We start from the raw sequence: 20,792 nt of genomic DNA, 5'->3' as shown, positions 1-20,792 counted from the left end.
TTTCCTTTATAAATTAGCACGTGGGTGCATTTATGTATGAAGCCTGACTCTCAGAAATGCTGTCTATAGTGAGTTCTATGGAGCAGCCCCGGGGTAAATGTAGGCAAGGCTGCTGGTAGGTAAAGAGCTGCCTGGTGAGGCTGAGACATAATGCAAGGATATAGTACAAAACACCAGTGTCACTGTCACTGTGCTTGGGCCAGGCTGTTTCGAGCAGGATGAGGTGCTTCTGCAGGCTCTTCTCTGCCTGGCGGGTGACCTCATCCTGTAGTTTGATGGGACACGTGCTCCATTGCTTGGGTGCCCAGAAGGCAAGTGATCATTGTGATGTTTTTATAAAAACATAAAGGAAGCTTGTAGAGGGCAACAGTCAAAAGTATTTCAGGTGCAGATTAGATTAAAATCACAGTTTAATTATCCTGCGTTACAAATCAATAAACACAGATTATTTAGCAAATCACAAACATTCATAAAACATATACTTGATTTACAGTCTTTATGTTTTTTTTTCGATTTTTCATACATATCCAGAACATTTTTGAGATGATCAAAAGACGATCCTCTTGTCATAAGAAGGAGTATGTTGAGTGACGATGGGGGAACGGAGGGGTGATGGGAGGCGGGGATATTTACGTTAACACCGGTCAATGTTGTGGTTGTTGGTTTTGATTGTTTTAACTGCATAACATCTGTTCAGAAGTTCATACTGATCGATCTGAAAGGACTTTACGCAACGGACTAATGGAACCACGCTATCACTGAACTGTAACCTCTATCATTTGTGAAATGAACTGAGTACTAGAGTCAAACCCGCTCCTGAGTAGCGGTCACCATATGTATACTTGAAATGCTTAAACTTCATGTAACAGTAGTATGCTTCAACTATTGATAGGTGATCCAATGTATAGATGGCTCTCAAAACATGATGCCTTTCATGAACATGTAAACTTGAAAGTCAATAAAAACAGATTTAAACAAAAAATAAGAAGGAGTATGTTGAGATATGGGTTGTAATATCACTCTTATTCTCACTGTAATTAAAACATGGTGCTGTTGGAACCAGGAGCGAAGAAGATTGGCGCTTTGAAACTATGTGACTATAACAAGTACAATCCAATATATCAACATACTCCTTTTGATGACAAGTTGAGTGCACTCCTAGGTACATAATTTACACTTGGTAAATACTGTTAGTGTGGGGTATGATATTTACTGGGTGAACAGCGTAATTTAGGTATATTCCTTAGTCTTGTACTCTATTGTGGAAGATAAGGCACCAAGTTTTATGTTATTGCGTATTCTGATGTGCGCAAACTCAAAATGAAATTTGCTCGAGGTCTTACCTGGTGAAAATTGTCTAGCAAAACTCTCCGGGTGCCCAGTCAGTGCCTGAGCTACAATCGTGATAATGTCTGCTTTGTATTTAGCGTGCAAATAAAGATTTTTGTCCAACTCGTACTAAGGGCCATGGACTTTCCAGAAATTTAGGCCGCCTAGAGTCATGTTAACAGATGTAGCAATTGTCCTTTTGAGGGATAGCTGGTCAGTTCATCCTTTCTGCCTTGTCCTAAAATAAGGGGTCTCAGGAACCTGTTGTACATATCAGGAGTAACAGGGAGAACATTAGGGAAATCGAAGATTCGAGTGCGAGATCACTCAAATACTAATTAATTTGGAGATGGCAGAGAACTCAGGGCCTTATGTTCATACAATACATTCTGTAAAAGTGGTTGCAGTTTGTGTACTGGCTTTTACTAAATGCATTTTCTTTTTGTAAACCAACAGATGTTGAAACACGTTGGTTCGCAAAATTCAGATTCTTGGTCGGTCGCAATTGACCTATCCATTAATATGCATAAGAAAAGTTGTAAATTGTGATGCACTACGAATCACTGGCATCACATGGCTGGTGGCCAGCTGGAGTCAGCAGGCCACCATGTCTGTGATACTTTCAGATAAAGCAATCTTTTTTATGAAAAACGCAGCCTGTTTTCCTTAGAGGAAAACAGGATGCATTTTTTTAAAAACTAGTTTACAAATCTTTTTTTTTACCAGTAAACAATGGTCCTAAGGACCACTGCCTACTCCTAAAAACTGTTGTTTTACAACATTGGCAAAGAGGCGGGGGTCTCTAAAGACCTCCTTCCCACTTACGAGTGGGTTACCACCTCTTTTGGGGTGTCAGTAGCCTATCAATGGGCGCAAACCATTGGTATATTCCATAAGAATGGTAAATTGGAAGGGATGCCCTAAACAAGCCCCTTTCAATTTGCAATTCAGTATGTAGCCATAAACCTCTTTTGCGATAGTTACCAAATCACAATTTGGGCTTTGAACATCCCCACAAGCTATTTTGCGGTCACTAAGGCTCCGATTTTGCGAATCAGAACTTTTGCTATTGCAAAATTACTTTAACCATAAGGGCCCATAATTATAATTAACTACATTGCAGTACCCAGCCTTGTAAAAGATGTTTTCACTGCAAAACACATGTTGGCTGTCCAAGGGCGGCTCCTCCACTATGGCGAAGAAGCGTCGGTCCACTGCTTTCTCGCAGTGCGAGAAGTAAAAAGATAAAATGGTAATAACTTTCAGTTATTACCATTATATGTTTCCATTGCGGGTGGGCAGGGCTGCTCTTCTACCAGAACAGGGCAGGGGAGGAGTGGTTTGCCCACTCCTAAGTGCACAATGACTGTTTGGTCGGCCCTCTCGTGCCACCCAAACCAATTATGCACACTTTCCCCTTCTCCATGCAGGCTGCATTACATCCTGCATGGAGAACATGCCCACCCCTCCAGCTGTGTCACGGCCTCCATATCAATCGCTACGATGCATTGAAGGATTGTGATCGACTTAGGGGAGGGAGCCTGACTGCCTACTTCCCGTTCCTGAAGTTGGAAGCAGGAGAGCAGGAGCAGAGACCTGGACCCGGTGGCGGAAAGGTAAGTGATTTTCATTTTATTATTTTTGTTTTTGCTCACTCCCTCCATCCCGACTCACCCCTCCTCGCGAACCCCCGACCAGTGAGCCATACCATCCGTAACTGTGGCTGCCTAATATTTGCTGTTATGACAGAATGTTTTGAATTTTTTTTCTGACGATATACCTGTAATACATATCTTTTAGAATTTTGTAGTGAACATATTTACTGAAAAATTAGCTCGTAAATTTGAGTTGAACACATTTGAATAACTAGAACGAACTAATAACTCTTTCAGTATTTTTTTTCACATGCTACAGGAAATGGGACTTTGTATGAGGCCTTCCACGTAGTACGTAAACATACATACAAAGTCCTGGGTGAAAATGGTACTTTTTGCTGTGCTGGGCAGCTGGGATCCTGAGTCCACCTGCATCAGCTGATACGTGGCTAGTCTACCACACATTTGACATATAACCCCCACCTGCAGTGTGGGATTAGTGTGAACATTTTTTCCAGGGTTATTTTGGTTAAGAGTCCCTGATCTTATTGAAGAGAAGGTACCCCATGGACCATGTGAAGTATGCGTGTCTATCAGCTGCCAGGTCACTCCCTGGGTGGAGATGTAGGTACAGATCGCACACCTACACACAACCATTGCTACTCATATGGAATTGAAGTCTACCGTTAACAGGTGGAAAGGCCAGGCATCTGTATGCATTCTGTGCTCATAAGGAATCATGCGTATACACAGAGACATAGGCTTTGATAAGCACCATCCACACATCAACTCCTGTCATTTTACCACCTCCAATTGTAATTTTGCTTCATTTAATGTAACGTTTGCCTTTGTATTTTGCTCACTTGTAATGTTCTCATGTATCAGTTCTGTTGCTATTGTGAAGCGCTCTGACACCTTTGGGTAAAGTCTGCGCTATATAAAAATGCATAAATAAATAAATAAATAAATAAATAAGTACCTACACATTTCCAGTCGCCATCTTATTTTCCATCTGACTGTCCGTGCTCGGAAGCTCTCCTACTTCCATCTATCCCCACCTGAAGATCTTATTAATTCATTCCTTCAGAGGACCCTAATAATGGATTTGAAGAGCACAGCATGTTTCTCTGCTGCCATCGTCATATTCCCCAGGTAAGTGCAAAGGTGCAAAGAAAAACAGTGTATTAGGAAATATTCCCTGGAAACCAACTCCACTCCTTTGGCTTTTTCTCCTTAAATTGAAGCTCCAGGCAAGCCCGCTTTCTGTGAGGACACCCCACTTTTTTAGGCTGAATGATTCAAAAGTAAAGCTCAGGATAACATCATGCATCAAAGCAGCTTTGCTTTAATCTTAGCATTCATTAGTCTTCCGAAGATAGATATCTCTCAAGGATGTTCACATAATCACAGTCGTGTTTTGTCTGGATCAGACAATTCACTGTGGAGCAAATAACATTTATTTCCTAACAAAATAAAGCTCAGTAACAAATACTTTCAATGTTGTGGCGAGTTTAAAAAAAAATAAGGAAAACATCCGCTGTAATGTGAAGTAGAAAAACAAGAGTATGTAGAGTGATACACACATCACAAGCACACATCCTGCATTCACTGACCATGGCTTTCCATCATAGATCCAAGTGACAAACAGCCAAAATACTTTATCAACAGGCATCAGACATCCCCAGCATCAAAAGTCATCAAAAGACATTAGATCAATGTTTACTGACTGCGAGCAGTGCAGACAATTTTTAAGTAATCCTCAGCTTGTCATCTGATAAGAGAGAGAACAAACAGTCTCCTAACACAATCAATTCAACAGTCGACACAAAGGCAGCTCCAAGTCACATCACGGAAAGAGAAACGCACAGTTCAGACAGTATCAGACAGCAGGTTTCAGGCCCATGTTGCACACCAGAATGGGGGGAATTTGGGGTGGGCGCATATAAACTGGGGACGGGCAGGATATTCTGGTGGTTGAGGTGTGAAGAGCATAGAACAGGAGACTTTACCACCATCTTTTATCACCACCTGTTCTTTACCCTTTCTGATGGGTTTCACTGCCCTGCTGTCTCCCACCCTGGGACATGCAACACCATTCTGTTGTCAATGTCTTCCACTATTAGACAAGCCATAACACCCGGCTGTCTTATGCACATGCTGTGCTATCTTGTTGTCTCCTGTCCCTGCAGTTTGATATTCACTTCCAGCCGTGGAAAGGCCACACCAACCTATTGTTTTCTTTCTTCGACAGGTTCTACTACCCTGTTGTGTTCCACACTTCTGCAGGCCCTAACAACCTATTATCCTGTGACAAGCGCCATTATCCTTCTAGAGTTTACCAACGCGGTGGCGAGGCCATCAGGCTAAATGCCCCTGAAAGTGTCCATCATCTTGTGGGTGAGCCACATCCCAGTATTGTCTCCAGTTCTAGGCCAGACCCTCTCCACCCTTTCAAGGCAGCACTGCCTTGCTGACTCCCTGCCCTCTAATGGATCCAAATTCCTGATATGTTTTCCACTCTTCGACTGGTCCCACTGTCTTAACTTTTGAGGGATATCGCCTCCCAGTTGAACTCGTATAGTGTTTTCAGTAACACAGTGGTGAAGTCTGGCAGAGAGACCTCACCTTGCTATTTTCCTCTACTTAAGTTTTTTTTTTTTTTTACAGAAGTCTAGATAGGAAATGCCTCACAACTCGCCCAAAATGTTTCTACATTTCAGGGCATATTATTTGATATTGTGGAACTACCCCCATTTGTACTTACCCCCAAGCTTGCTGTAGTTCTGCTCACTCCTGCTGTGAAGGGATGGAACTGCCCCAGTGGCCCATTGGCTCGGAGCCACCAGGGGGGCTTTTCAACCTTACTGTGCAAATCTTGCCTCAGCCCCATTACCTCGCCCACCGTCGGCTATTGCTGGCAGATGGAACAGCATAGCATGCCAAGCCCACAACTATGGAAGGAGTGGGGAGAGGATGTGGCATTGTGGCAGAGCTGGCGACATCGGAACTGGGCAGACCGGTTTGAGTGTTCAACATGCAACATCCTGTGATTCTGGGGTAATCACTTAATCTCCCGGTGCCTTAAAAAATGAATATGACCTTGAGTAATGTAACTGAGGCTCGTGTAATGAGCTCCAAAACCTTGGATCAAGTTGGCGCTATATAAAACTGCAAACAATAAAATAAATAGTCAAAACCGATTACTTTCCCAACGCTTTCTCTTCTGACCTTAAATTACTTGCTAGCTGGATGTGTTCAACGCAGAAGGCAATGTCACTCACAAGTTCTTGACTCACTGGGAGGAAGTGACTCATGTAAACTAACTACACATGAAAACACAGCTAATCTTTAATCAGCAAAAACCGAGAATTTAATTGTAAAAATCGGAGATTGGAACAACTTACAACAGGATCTTCTGTACTTTGATTTTGGCAGGATGTAGAGGATCCAAGGTCACAGGTGGAAGATTGGGTAAGCACCTCAAGCAACAACAACGCAGCAGAAGGGATCGACAGGGCCAGAGCGTCTTTGTGCAAAATACACAAAGGCCGTGATTACAACGCTGGTTCCAATTCTCTTTCAGGAGCAATATCCCAACAGGTTGGTTTTTGCCCATAATATGATTGAATATGAGCTATTTGCTTCTAATTAAAAGTGCCTACTTCGCACTTTTTGCCCATAAGTAAAACCATGAAGAATCTTCTGGGCAAATAATTTGCACCCAGGTGCATGCATGAGTCTTCCGATTTGCACTCCTGACTCCCTTGCGCTTTCACGAAGGGCATGAACATCTGCATGCATGATTTAGTTTCCATCCCTGGCGACAGAAGTGAAACGATGTCAATTTCCATGGATCTTTTAAGGTCCATCACCCATGAAGGATTCGAGCCAGGTGCCTGCTGTCGTCATCAGGGCATTCTCCACCAGGGTCACTGAAGGCCGTGTAGAATAAATTCTCAAGCTTGCTCTTAGTTCCTGGCTCTTCCAGAACACATAACTCCTGTTCATGTCTACAGGATCAGCATGTTGTTAAAATGCTGTTGCACACCAGCAAAAAGGAAGATCCATATTTCACACATGCTATAGAAGTTTTGTATATTTGTCCAGTAGATCTCAGAAGTACAAAACTGCTAGGGACTTCTGGTCTCCTCATTTATCTGACTGCTGCAGAACATTACGTGAGCTCCAGCTCTGTCTTTGCCCTCACACTACATTGCTTTCAATACTGGTTAATCGTGTGTGCCTGCTTATGACTGTTTGATTGCATCATGTCGTGGTATAGTTTTCCACACTGCTTGGCTATCGTTAAAGTGGCCCCTTGGCGCTTAGATGCACTCACCTATAGAGGCACCAAAAACTACTGTCACAGATTACCCAAAGAACAGCCAGGGCTGGATTTGCTTGCATTGTGAAGATAATGGAAAAGTTACACAGGTCTAGAAAAAGAGCATTCGATAATTTGTCTGTCTGGACTGGAAATGTTATCAGTTCCCATCAACCAGTGGTGAAGCTTAAGAAGTGTTTTTGTGTTTGGTTCACGTTTTCTCAGAGACTCCGCCTCCTGACATGTCTCATTTAATGAATAGTTGTTCTTGAGGCACTCCTTTTTTTACATAGTTTTTTCTCTTCTTTGTATGTATTAAAATTACACTATTGTGTCTGCTGTCTCCATCTACTTGTCTCAACTACACACGATAACTACGACTCCCTCTCCCTAGACTCCAAACTATGGGACTTTTTAAAAAAGAAATGCTTTAAGTTCGGAGTTGGCAGCCTTCTTTCTGGCTTTTCCAGTGATGTGGCAGAAGTCTTCAGGTAACCCTCTAATTCTCTTATAAGCAAGTGGGCACAAAAGAAACACAGCAATGTTGCACTGACCGCAGACGGCAAGTTAAAGGAATGATGGGCAACTAGTTGGCTAGATACGTATAAACTTCTATTACTTAGCAATGTGACATATGATCACTACCATCGGAATGCTGTTGAAAACGTATGGGCTTGCTTTGAGATCAAATTTTAAGGACAAAGCTTTAATGTGGATCCCCTATTGGACATACCTGTTCTTTCAGTGAGTTTCTTAAGTGGATTTGCAAATTTTTTTTTGCTACAGTCAAAACAATAGAAAAGTTGGGACTTTAATTTTAAGGGAATGCACTCTAAGATGATATGGGGCAGGAGTTTCCAAACTTCTGATAGGATTTCCTCCACTTCCTTCTGAAATCAAAGATGAGAGAAAAGAGGATATCGAGGAGTGTGGGGAAAATATCTACCACTAAAGAGCTGACAAACTCGTACGGTTCCAGGAATGCATAGACATCTCTTCAAAGGGCGGCCACTGCATTGAACTCTGGCCAATGTTCTCCGTGTAGAAAGACTCTGACACTTGTTGAATACATGGCTTGTCTTCAATGTGCCACTCCAGGCTCCAAGCGCTAAACAATGGAGAGGGCATAGTAAGAGTCTAAGTATTTTTTTTAAGTAGGTGGTCCCCAAACGCTTTGTACTGATAGCATCAATTTTAGAGCGAGTAATTCTGCAAGGAGAAGATGAAAAGATACTGATCCCCGGCTCAAGGTCAATGAAACCTTTCTGGACATCCTGAAGCAGTGAAGATTTGAGCTTGATGTATCTGAAAAGGGTGAATTCAAAAACACACTATTCTCTTCACAGTTTCATTTAATAAATTAACAAACTGTTTTGAAAGTTACTCATCCTCTTTCCAAAAAATTGCGAAACCCCAAGTATCATTTCGCTGAAGTAGATCATCCGGTTTGTTCATTTCCTCACACATGAATCAGCATTTCTTGCTAATAATTCTACCAATGTTGAGGTCAGGGAGAGCTAGTCCATATTCAGTGCATGCATTTCTCACTGCATAGTTCGAGTCCTTGGCTGGCTACTCCGTCTGGGGAGCAATTGCCAGGATTAGTGTAGGAGATTGTACAAAAGCAGGAAGGGTGTGCAGGAAGGTGCCCAGAAGGTCCACCGATCACTAAATGAACTTATGCTTCGGTTTTGCATAAAACAATAAAGTATAAGTCCAATAACAGTTAATTAGAGTTGTAAATTGTGGACTTGATGAATTTTGGCTCCAGGCTGTATATCATGCATATGCAGGCATAGGTGAAGCTTTAGTTCTAATTATCAAATGAAAGGTTCTTTTCTCCTTCTTTCCCATGTGAAGGAATGTTATATTTTCTTTGTGATTATTGTGGAATGTTTTAATGAATAGCACATTCAAGAAGACACCTGAGGTGCATCTAGGGGCACATATCTTATCCAGACAGAGCAGTTTGAACAACACTGAGAAGCTTGTTTGTGAGAAAGTCTTGAGAACCTGTCAAGTATGTAACTGTATCATCTTGCTTTAACTTGTTTGGACAGCCTTATGAGGGGCTGTGTGAAGGTGTGAAAAATGTTAGAGTTGTGTTTTAATATGGTACAGATTACGATCGAGAGAGCAGACTTGGACTAAGAATTGGATGAGAGCAGAGCAGAACAAATATTTGACATTACTCTCTTAGGGAAAGCACTGGCTTTCCACTGTATTTCCTTTTGAGGCGACCCTGTTTTGGTTCGTCCTTTGATTTTAAAAAGTTGACATACTTCAAATTAATCGAATCATATGCATTTTGCTTATGAATTGATGCTAACCTGATGTTGCTTCCTATAAACCATTAACCTGTAATAAACCTTCATGGTTTGAAAACTAAAATACTCTGTCTTCCTTGTGAAGCCTAATGTTTCAATGTACTCAGTGTATTGACTTGTTGATCAGGCTCATTTGCGATACTCGATCAATCTGATGCCACTTAGAAAAGCTCTAACAATACCTCCACACCAGCACACGTACACTGAGATACACCTTTCTGCACTTCTATATGAACAGACACGTAGGAACTCACATGGGGGCACACAGATCAATATCCACACTAGGGACATCTTAAGAATTTTGAGGGCCCTGAGCCAAAGGTATTTTGGAGGCCCCTCTTCAGAACAGCTTTAAAGTTATGATTCAGTTTCAACTCTTTCATCCCCACTTAGGCCAAGTGACTGACAGTGCACAGGCACACTCATCCAAATTCTAAATGTTTTTACATCTAATATTCAGGTAAAGTGATATGTGTTTTCAATATTGTAACACAGCAGCAGCTCACTAACATTACTGCAAATAATCTCTGTGACACCCTCCCATTTCTCATATGTGAGACCCTGTGTTGAACTAACAGAAACTTTTTTTAATGGATGTTACATAAAACATTAACACGGCATTTCTTTACAAAATGTCTGTAATGGACTCTCACACATCAAAATATATTGAAAGAAAACAGGTCACCAGGGTGAGATTTTGCAGAAAAGAGCTGACTTTATGGGGGGGCAGAAAGGCTGCGTCCAGGGCCTAAGCCAACTTTGCCCATGTCTTAAAACGTCTCTGACACACACACACACACACAGATACAAACACATTTACATCCACACACACACACACACAGGCACTCAAATGCGGAAGCACACACACATATCCACACAGAAAACGCACAGATTGAAAGATTGACGTTCAAACACACAACCTCACAACACACGCACGTACACACACACAACCTCACAACACACGCACGTTCACACACACACACACACACACACACACACACACACAACTTAGCACGCACACGTGCAAAGACACACATCGTCTGCCCAGCAGTTTCCCTCCTCGTGCCTGTCATAATCGGAGGAAGGAAGCCTGGCGGGAATCCGACGGCCCGTCATTGTTGTGCAGCACAGATGTTTGCGCGAGCCTGCAGGCACTTCACCCAAGGTCATGTTTTACAACGGTGAGAACAGTGCGGTTAAAGGTTTCGGCCTCACGCCACTTCTTGGAAATCACATGTTTCTCTTTGAGCTTTATTGACTCACGTCAGTGTTTTGGCGCGAACACAAGGCATGCGTGGCTTTGAGAGGGTCAGGGACTTCAAAGGGGTAACGATCATGAACGGAGCACTCTACAACCAGCCACAAAAACAAGACGGCAGGATCAGTAAATTGCAAATTTCGTTTCGCTATGTATATATTTTGGCACCTAGACATATGTTGTGGGCTAAGAATGCTTGTTCATGAAAGCCCAGGAGACTAGCAAGAGATCTACTTGTAACGTTTAGGTCACAGGTTAAAATGCTGCCATGGCCGACTCACCCTTTTAACATGGTGAGATCCTGCAAAGATTTGATAGCACAGTAGCACGGCCTGCTGTTCAACATAATACATATTGGTCTACACACAATGAAATGTCTCTAAATAATGCGAGGTGTTCTATAAAACACGAGTTCGGAGTTTCTCAGCGAACATGACCAGACATACTGGTTTACCCAGTATACCAGTGCCCAACATCGAAGAACCCTTGGCAGGAAATGTCTCTTTTAATGTTTTATTTACAGGCCTTCAAGCACAGGTGTGAGACAGGAATGGCAGACCGCCAATACCCTTTAATACATCAAAGCCTGCCCTGAGCCATCCCATGTAAGGCTTTATGTAACAGCTGTATAGAATGAGTGATATTTGCATATGTATCCACTTCATTAAAAGCACTACAGGGAGAGGTGGAAGAGACATCATGCCCTTTGACACCCCTCAGAGACATTCAAGGAAGTGACATTATCTGAAATTTGACCCCAATGATATTGCAAGAAATGACATCACACAGCCTGGGACACAATGTAATCACAGAGTGGATAAAAGATTGCAAAAAGTGTGAATCAGATAAGTGATTGCAAAACCCAACAAAAGCAGGCGAAGGGCAGGTGTTGAAGCAGCAAGAGCCAGAATGGGAACACTGCAAGATACATGTTGCCCCCTAAAAGACACCCATGAAATGAAGTGCTGAGCCACAGAATGCCAGCCTGGCCTCTTTCTAGTTTTAGTAGGAGGGGTGGTAGTGGTGCACAACAGTGCCCGTCCCTTACCTCCTGTGATGCTCTAGTCTAAGGCCACGATTTATCTGAAACCAGAGTTGTTCATGATCATTGGGGATACCAGGGGAAGCAGACGTGTCACAGCTGAGACATGTGCTCCCACATCAACTACTGAAGCGTGCTGGTGGAGACACCTCGTCAAGCAGAGAAGAGATCCAGCAACTTTGCAAGGCGGAGCTCTCTACCTGTCTCTTTCGATGGGTCAGGCCAATTCTTAGTCTGCAAAGCTATGTTCAAATAGTGGCAACCGCATCTACACCTGACCCTACACGAGTCCGCAATTTTTTTTCTTATGAATACAAAGTCTAAAATAAATGTTGCCTTTCAATTACTGCATTAGCAATGCCAAAGTACATATGTCTTCAACAGTGAGAATTGGAACTTTCACATTTCACAAAACCAATTCTTAGAGAAGCGCTCACCGCTGTTCAGCTTTACCTGCATTCTATATCTGGGGTGCGAGAGTCAATCTGCCAGTCAGGTGCCCCTGAGTTACAGGAGTGGACCCTAAGTAAAAGGTGAGTCTCTCTGGCCAGGGGCATCAGAACATTTAAGCAGAACTCCTGGGCGGTCAAGCGGATGGGGAAGCGGTCCTACTTTCCTTTAGCGTGGGAGTTCTCCTTACAGAACAGGATGAGAGAGCATGAGATCACTTCCTTAATGTGGTTAAACTGGATATACCAGATCTGGATATTGGTTTTTGGCTCTTAAAAGAAGTGGAGACGAGGCTTAGCTTGATGAATACACTTAAGACATCCTGGGGCTGCAGAGGAACACAGCCCTGCAGGACGATTCCTAGCCTCAAATGGGATGAAGGAGGCATAAAGAAATGGATGGATGGAAGGTCATACAAAAAAGACAATATTATGTGGCTGATATGGTTTTAATTCATGTATTAATCAAAAGAATCAATTAATAATATGCTGGTGTGCTTTCCATCATACTTTTATGTAGAACACACAGAAACATAAAGTTGTCATTACAACCCTGCCATAGGTTGTCATGGACAAATGTGATTGCCTTGTTTGTTTCTCTCTTTTAATCACTGTGTTTATGTTGTTTTTCGGATTGTCTGTTTTTTAACTTTCATGAATTTTATGATATTATTCGTTAATATATTGATTGAATTTGTATTTTAAAAAATTTTCTTGAAATTCTTCAATTGATTTGTTTTTGCAACCTCTAACTCACTCGACACTGGGAGTATGAATGTTTTTGACTGCTTGTCTGGATGTTGAATGAATATATTTATAGTGCCTTCCAAAGGGAGTTATTTACGACTGGTGAGCCAGCAAAGAACCAGTAATTTCAGGTCGCACAATGAATGCACTTCATGTGGATAACTAATGTTCTCCTTGAGACCTCTGGCTGCAAATAAAGCTTTATCTGACTGAAATTCTCCAAGTTGATATCAAAGGATATGTAGTTTGGATCTACTAGATACCAAGTTTACTTCATAGCAATGAGGGTAATTCTGAATGGCGCAGGGACTGTTTTGGCTGTATTTACTTCTTGGCACAAGCGCTACATTAAACCCCAGATTTACTCTGGGTCTTCTTCTACTCACCTCTTCTGGATCCGGTAAGTTATATTGTACAACCTCATAATACAATCAACCTATATTCTTTCTTCAATACAATAAAACTAGTGGTTTCCTTGTTGTCAACGTCCTTGTTCCTCAGCCTACCCTAGAAGGGAAACCAGTTCTATTGAAATTCATTGTGGGACTGGACCAGACGCACACCAATACTAGCTGCTGCTACACCAACTAGTTATAGTGAAACAAATTTCAAGAGCAGGATTATGCTTTTCTCTCGGAAGATGTCTTGTTCTTTCATACCCGATGTGGCACTTACAAGGACTGTACCTGGAATTTTTTATTACATCTGACAACACTCTTCTCCAGGATAATTGACAATAGAAATGATATATTAATTAGGGATCCCCATTCTCTATACTGCCAAGGTTCAAATAGAAGACAAAATAACTGTTTCTAAAGTCAAGCTTATATCTTTCATTAAAGTATCCTTTTCTCTTTTCTGAACAGTTTGAAATTCAACAGTGCACAAAAGACCATGTAGGTATATCCCAAAACGTTAGCAGGAAAGCATATTTGCTTAAACGGGAGACTGGGGTATTGCCTGTTGTGGGTGCCTTCTAGGGAAACCATGTCCTCTTCTGATGTTGTAGCTGGTTTTTAAACTAAATCCAGGGCTTTAAGTGGGGGGGGGGTTCTGTGGGGGGCTGAGCCCCCCCAGTTTTTTTGGGGGGCCTCGAAAGGGGGCTCTAGGGGGCTCTATTTTCGGGCCTCAAAGGTCAACGGTAGGATGAGCAAACGTCCCGGTTTTTGTTTGGTGTTACTAGTGTGGGTAACATGTCTTGATAGCGAAATATTGCCAATTTCGTTTTTCACTATTTAACCCCTTCGGTGCTGATCACGGAACCGCTCCGTCATCAGCCGCGGTCGCGCTGTGCTGATGACGGAGCGGTTCCGTCATGGCCCGCCCAGCTCGATAGAACGCTCATGCGCGGCGCGAATTCCGCGCCTGCACTGAGGGTTCTATTGAGCGGGGCGGGCCGTGATGGAACCGCTCCGTCACGAGCACAGCTCAACCGACGCTGATGACGGAGCGGTTCCGTCACCAGCATGCGGCCGCCGCGCGGCCGCCCCACACCCTTAGCACTGCGGCGGGATAGCCGCCGCAGTGAAGGTGTTAAAGGCTATCTTGCCCGTAGGATAACATGGGGAATCCTGTGTAACATGTTTACCTGCATATCTTCCCATAACAGCAAGATAGACATATGGGATCTGGTATCCCTGAACTCAGGCGCGCAACACCCATTGGACTCAAAGGGCTTCAGCCCCCCCCATCATGTGTGGCAGCCCGGGATGATATGCTTCCCCGGCACACATGCAGCCGCACCTGAGCACTTCACATGTCTTTAAAAGACCATTTGCATATTAATGAAGAATTGTTGTTGTCTCACCCCTTCTAAGAGTCCACTCTGACTATTGCTTAAAGATTCAGCCCCCCCCCCGAAATTTTTTCTTAGCCCCCCCTCCCCCCAGAAATTTGGCTCTAGTTGCGCCTCTGCCTGAACTCAGAATTTAGTAACACATCCTCTAGTGAAGATGGTTTATAAATTCTACATTTGGAAATAGCAAATGTTTTTTTAAAGTGTTTGGTATTTTATGGCTTATACTTAATATATATATTTTTTCTTCTATTTTATTATCCTTTGCTGGATGCGACTTCATGATTTTCTTAAGCACACAATGCTAGTTATCTTGATTTAGACCACGCCCCTACTACGATAGGCCACACCCCTTTAAGAAACGTGGCACGCCCCTTTCAGAGCACTCCCAGTTTTTTTCCCCACTTAAAGCCCTGACTGAACCCTTGGCTATAGTGATCATTCAACCGGAAGTATGACCTTCTTCCATCAGCCAGGAAGGCAAAATAAACTTAAGAGTTGGAATCAAAGACATACTTGCACAACACTCCACATTTTACTGCAATTGCTGTTAAATTCAGTGATTCTGACGAGACGTTGGATGAAGGAGGCCATGAAGAAATAATCCACCTGTAAACAAAAGTGGCACTAAAAAGGCTTTCAGGCCATTTCTATGAGATGAGTTTTCCTGTGAAGTCAATGTTCATATATACAAAGCTGAAGGAAAACTAGGTTAAAGCCGGGACCCCAGAAGGACACAGAGTCGAGTTTTTTTTCCATGTTATATTACACTGAAATCAAAAACACAGACGACTGGTAAATTAAAAAAAATGCAATGAAGAGTGCTGACTGACCAGGAAACGCTCTTCCTGTAGATTCAGCCTAAGTCTGCTTCCCGTAAAAAAAACTGCTGAGCTCGCACTTTATAGAATTAATCAAGCTTATAATGTAGAGATGCCAACTGCTACTAACAGGCAGGCTACAGAACTAAAATATGGTGTGATGAAGCTCAAACCAGGGACTCGGAAAAGAGAATTCAGGGAGACGCTGAAAACGGAGGCAGATCTCTATGACTAAGAAAAACAGGCACACAAAAGAACACCCAGCACCACATGTAGCCAACTGTCAGTGGCATGAAGAGATACCCCTTGATGCTGTTCGGCTCATCTTGCAGAGGATTGTAACAGGCCTAATCCCTACGGTGTAAGATTATGAATGAGGAAAAATGTTCTCTGTATTTGAGAAGTGTATATTTATAGTTGTTTGTTTTTTGCAGCCTGAGGGAATAAACTTGTACTCCCTAGTATATTTTTATGCTTTACAGATGTTTGATTATTTGTTTTGTTTATGTCTTTATTTCTGTGGAGAGAGTAGTTTGTGTTTTCTGTCCCTACAGCAGGTGCGTTGTCAAACATTGACAACAGTGACTCGCTCCATCAGTCCAGTTTTTCTGTATCAGCTGGGACACACATTCACCTATCTTCCTCATTGGATCAGCATAGGGCACCTTTTACAACGCACTAGTAGATACCTATACAAGACTGTTTCCATGCAGGTGAGCTCAGTTTGCCTTTCTTTCAGTGGACAATCACAACTGGAGAAGGTGGTGGGAAAAAAAGCCCTGCATGTAAGCCAGTTCATACAGATAGCACCCAACAGAAGAAGGGAATAATTCTTCTGGAAAGGACCTCTCCCTCTGGACTGGTCATCCGAACAGTCTATTCGCGTAATTTATGTCAGTCTTGCTTCTAGGTTTTGCTTTTTATACTTGTATTCTAGAGATTGTCCCTACAAAAAGCAACATTTTAATTCCTCTTCTGAATTTGCAAATCACTGGAAATACTGTTGTAGGCCAATTATGCCCCTTCAAACACCTATTTGACGTGTATCAAGAGATTACGTGCTAAACTGGAGAACATCAAGTATACTAAGAGAGTCCTCAAAGAATCCCTAAAGACCTACATCCGAATGCAAGAAGAAAACAAATTAATGGTAACCATTAAATCAAACAAATGAACGGTCAAGCCCTTCACAAACCAGACTTTCTCACCCCCATAGTACCCCGATTAAAAACAAGCACCAATACTCACTCCTAACCAAAAATACTCTGTGATAAATGCTTACTGGAAATAGCCAACCAGGTCGCAACCTGCCTACATAAGCACCAGTAAACATGCAATAAACAAGCATTTACAATGCAATGGCCTCTGCTTTGTTAAAGTTAGAGCTGTTGGCATTGCAAATGGAATTTTTTTCATTTTTAGTTTTTTTTAAAAACATAAATAAATGGTATTGTCATTTAAAATGGCAATAGGTGAGCATTAGAGAGTAGTAGAGAGTATTAGCGGACACAGAGCCACACACACAGAAAGCCACACACACACCTGCTCTATGGAATAACCAATGCTTTCTGCCTCCTCCCACCTCCACCCGGAGAGGGGCGAACACGCAGAGACCCGCACCCACATATAAGGACCATAGAGTCTGGAGAGACAGAGCTAGAACATCCACCCTTGCGTGCCACATGCCTTCTTTCTACTTACAGCACCAACTACATAGGACTACAGACGATGCCAAAAAACAGATATTCAACTGGAACCCAGCACATAACTGAACTGTATGTTTCACCTGTGCGACTGCTCCAGATGAACAACTATAGCATGTGACTGTCTGTACCATGCATTTAACCTGTGCCCCATGCTTCCTCCCACCTCCACCAGGTGAAAGGTGACCACGGTAAGAACTCCTTCCACACATCTGGATCACAGAGTCTGGTGCAAGCAGAGGCAGAACCCCCAACCCCACCAGCCCCGGTCTTCTCCCCACTGTGCCAACAATGTAGGGTGGTAAACTATGTGACCAGCGGTGCTGGAACAATGCGCAGAGAGGGGGTGCTGCGACCAATGCTATATCCCTGTCCAAGGTCGCACAAAAAATACAAGTGTAGCACATGTGTAGAAATCGGAGTTCAGGAAATATTTATCATGTGTGCATCACCGAGTGAAGTGTCTGGATTTGTTTTGATCCCAATAACGTCTTTCTTTGCACCAAACTTCAGAATGACAAGCAATATGCTTAATTTGTGCTTTCGGACTTGCTGATATATTTTGAAATGTTTATGGTGCATACAACAATATTTATATTTTGTCCTGTTAGAACACAATTGAATTCCTACAGCCTTTCCCTGTACTCCCTGTACCACTACAAGATCGTCACACAGGTCACTTTTACGAAACCTCTCAGTTTGCAGTCAGAGAGAGAAAGGTACACGTAAGGTTTTTTTGTTACATGAATAAGCAGTAGTATTTTGTGAAGCACAGATTTACTTCCAGCGCCTGTGTATGTGACGGTACCAGATATTCAACCTCACCGACTATACCTGTACCGTATGTTTCAACTTTATGACTGTACCAACTATGCAAATGCAGCAAAGATCCTCTTATAGCATGAAACGTTCCCAGCTATGCGACATTAACAACTATGCAAATGTGGCAAGTATATAGCTATATACTGTACCCAGCACACAGGACACGCACAGGAAGAGTTGCATCTTCTCCTCCTCGCTGTATCTAATGCGGTGTTTTCTGGCTCGCGCTTCTCCTCGCGGCTGGTGCAGGCGCTGGGGGTCCGGGCTCGCAAGCCGAGGACCACCCGTTCATACATCGCTTTGTCCCCGAGGCAACTGTAGTGTAGCTCCTATTTTCCCAATAGGCTCTGCGCATTGGAATAATACCTACAGCAGTAAAGGCCTAGACCAGACGTTAACTAGGTCTACTACTGTCGATACTAGACTTAATTTTTGGGTTTGCCAGCGTAGCTCAGAGTTCGCTAGAAACTTTCTCGAATGTTCAAGGAGGAATTAACTTCCCTGATTAGACAAGAAGGGATTTAGTTTCTGACAACCATAGAACATGACAACTTTGCTCTCCCCTAATCAAGAGTCAATCTCGAGAGTCGTGTGAGCACAAGGCAATTATTTTACTCAGTCAGTACGTGCATTCTTAGTCTCATCAGAATGTAGAGAAAAGGAAGAGACGGGCGTGTTCAATAAAAAGGTGTTATTTATTGATCAGTCTCTTTTCTCATACATGAGAAATGGATCGATATTATTGCAATACTTATAGTTAAGTAAAGTGCATACATTAAAAGCAATAGTATAAAATAATACTGTAAAAAACATTGATATGGTTTCTGAGCCATATGATGTTTGAAATGATTAAAATATATTTACATACACATATACATTTGACTAAACGTACTCAACTGGTGTTTCTAAATACGCCTACCCCGTGTACCTGACCTAAGTCTAATGCGTGGGCGGGAATAGAAAGTTACAGTTTAAGTTAAGTTTGTTTTTGCCAAGTGAATAACTAAAGAATTCTCTGTGAGGGGTTATTCAGTTCTGTACCTGGAATTTAGGATGAATGAGGAATGGTATCTCTTTCTCTGCTCTCGATATTCCAGGCTGCCTGCGAGGGCTGCCCAGAAGCGCCGGTGCTGGGTCTCTCGGCTTGAGATAGCAGCGCGTCTCTCAGCGCGTCAGGGAGGCGGGGCTGCGCCAGCGGGGTCTGCTTCTGCTCTCGGCTTCGGCAAGTGTGGCTGCTCCGTCTCGTCACCACGCGTGTGTTTGCATAGGGCAAGATCGGCAATATTTATACCTTAAAGGTGCCGAGATTGACGTAAGGATGGACATAGATACGTCAATAAAGATGTCATACGACTTGCTCGTTAGCACATTCTTTACTAAAGTTCTCTGTGAAATCAAAACAATGGCCGCACGGATTTTCCAGGTTGTCATAGGTTTGATTTGTTATGAGAACGTCGTATGCCTTATCAGGGGCTGGAGGAATGTCGCTTGTCTAATTAGATCTCAAGCGTTATGACCTAATCAGATAACACGTTCCTGTGCCGTAGTGTGACTGCGTCAGATAACGGTATCTGCATCATGGGGGCTTGTCTTGCCTCATGGGCTGACTGTTAGTTAACTTGATAGTTAGTTTAACCAGAATAGGGTCAGGAATAGGGGGATCGATTCAGAACCTATAGGAATACACGACACCCACTCCACGCTAACTATGGTCATATTTACTAATCTATGCATAGTATAACATAGTACAACATACTATAGAGAATAGTGTATACCTTACCACCCCAAAATACATAAATGCATTTTGAAATTTTCAAATATACTGAAAAATTGCAGTCATATATTTTGTATGCACTTAAGCTATGAATTAAATGCAAAAGTAAACACGCATTTGTATGCATTATTGCTAATTTGGTATTTGAGAAATACACATGAAATGGCTCTTAATATAGCTATACAGAAAGGAAGTTCGAGACCATTTCATCACATAATAAAATATTTGTGAACATCCCAGCGGGCAACTAAAGTCTATAAAGTATCTAAAAATAGAAATCTTAGTTCTCTAGGAATAGTTTCTTACTTTAAGCAGAAGATCAGTGTCCCGGAAAAAATATGGGAAAATATTTTAGGGGGTTGCTGAAAATTGCTGTCCGTGAACTGGATTGTAATTGTTCATGTGACTTTATTTTTAAAGTTGAAGGCCGAATTCAGGGAACGCCGTGTGCGAGTTTACTCAAAAGTCTCTATTTCTGTTCTGGAGAGAACATCATATCATTCAGGCTTTCGAAAAAACTGTCAACAGCTTCATGGGAAAGTTCCACTAAGTCGGAAATAGGTGTAACCATGCATTCATGCGCATGATTGCCTCCATTGGCATTCTGATTCGCATTGCTGACAGAAGGTCGTACCTGTTCGATGCTGCTTTCATCTTGAACTTCACTACTCTTCAATCGTAGTGGTGAAGATTCCAGGAATGCCGTCATCAGGATTGGCAGCCTTTGAGGGCAGCACAAAGCGTGAACCTTGGTAGGAACCAACAGTGTATCTGCATCCACTGGCGCATCCGATTGTAGCGTCAGA

The 20,792-nt window shown here is 42.6% G+C and overlaps 1 protein-coding gene across 4 annotated transcripts in view; it reads right to left on the bottom strand.

Annotated features, from left to right (window-relative positions):
- Positions 1-20,792, bottom strand: part of RASSF3 (Ras association domain family member 3) — a 617,435-nt gene that overhangs the window by 236,492 nt on the left and 360,151 nt on the right. Inside the window, exon 1 of one of the 4 annotated variants that reach the window (XM_078676199.1) lies at positions 5,689-5,846. The exons of the other annotated variants lie outside the window; for them this stretch is intronic. Within the exon in view, the coding sequence (XP_078532325.1) occupies positions 5,689-5,814 (126 nt within the window). The 5' untranslated portion in view covers positions 5,815-5,846. Of the gene's footprint in view, positions 1-5,688; positions 5,847-20,792 lie in introns of those variants that run through there. 4 annotated transcript variants of the gene reach the window in all.

The sequence above is a fragment of the Lissotriton helveticus genome, chromosome 1_1, assembly GCF_964261635.1.
Source record: "Lissotriton helveticus chromosome 1_1, aLisHel1.1, whole genome shotgun sequence".
NCBI lineage: Eukaryota > Metazoa > Chordata > Amphibia > Caudata > Salamandridae > Lissotriton > Lissotriton helveticus.
This window is presented reverse-complemented; position numbering and strand designations above follow the sequence as displayed.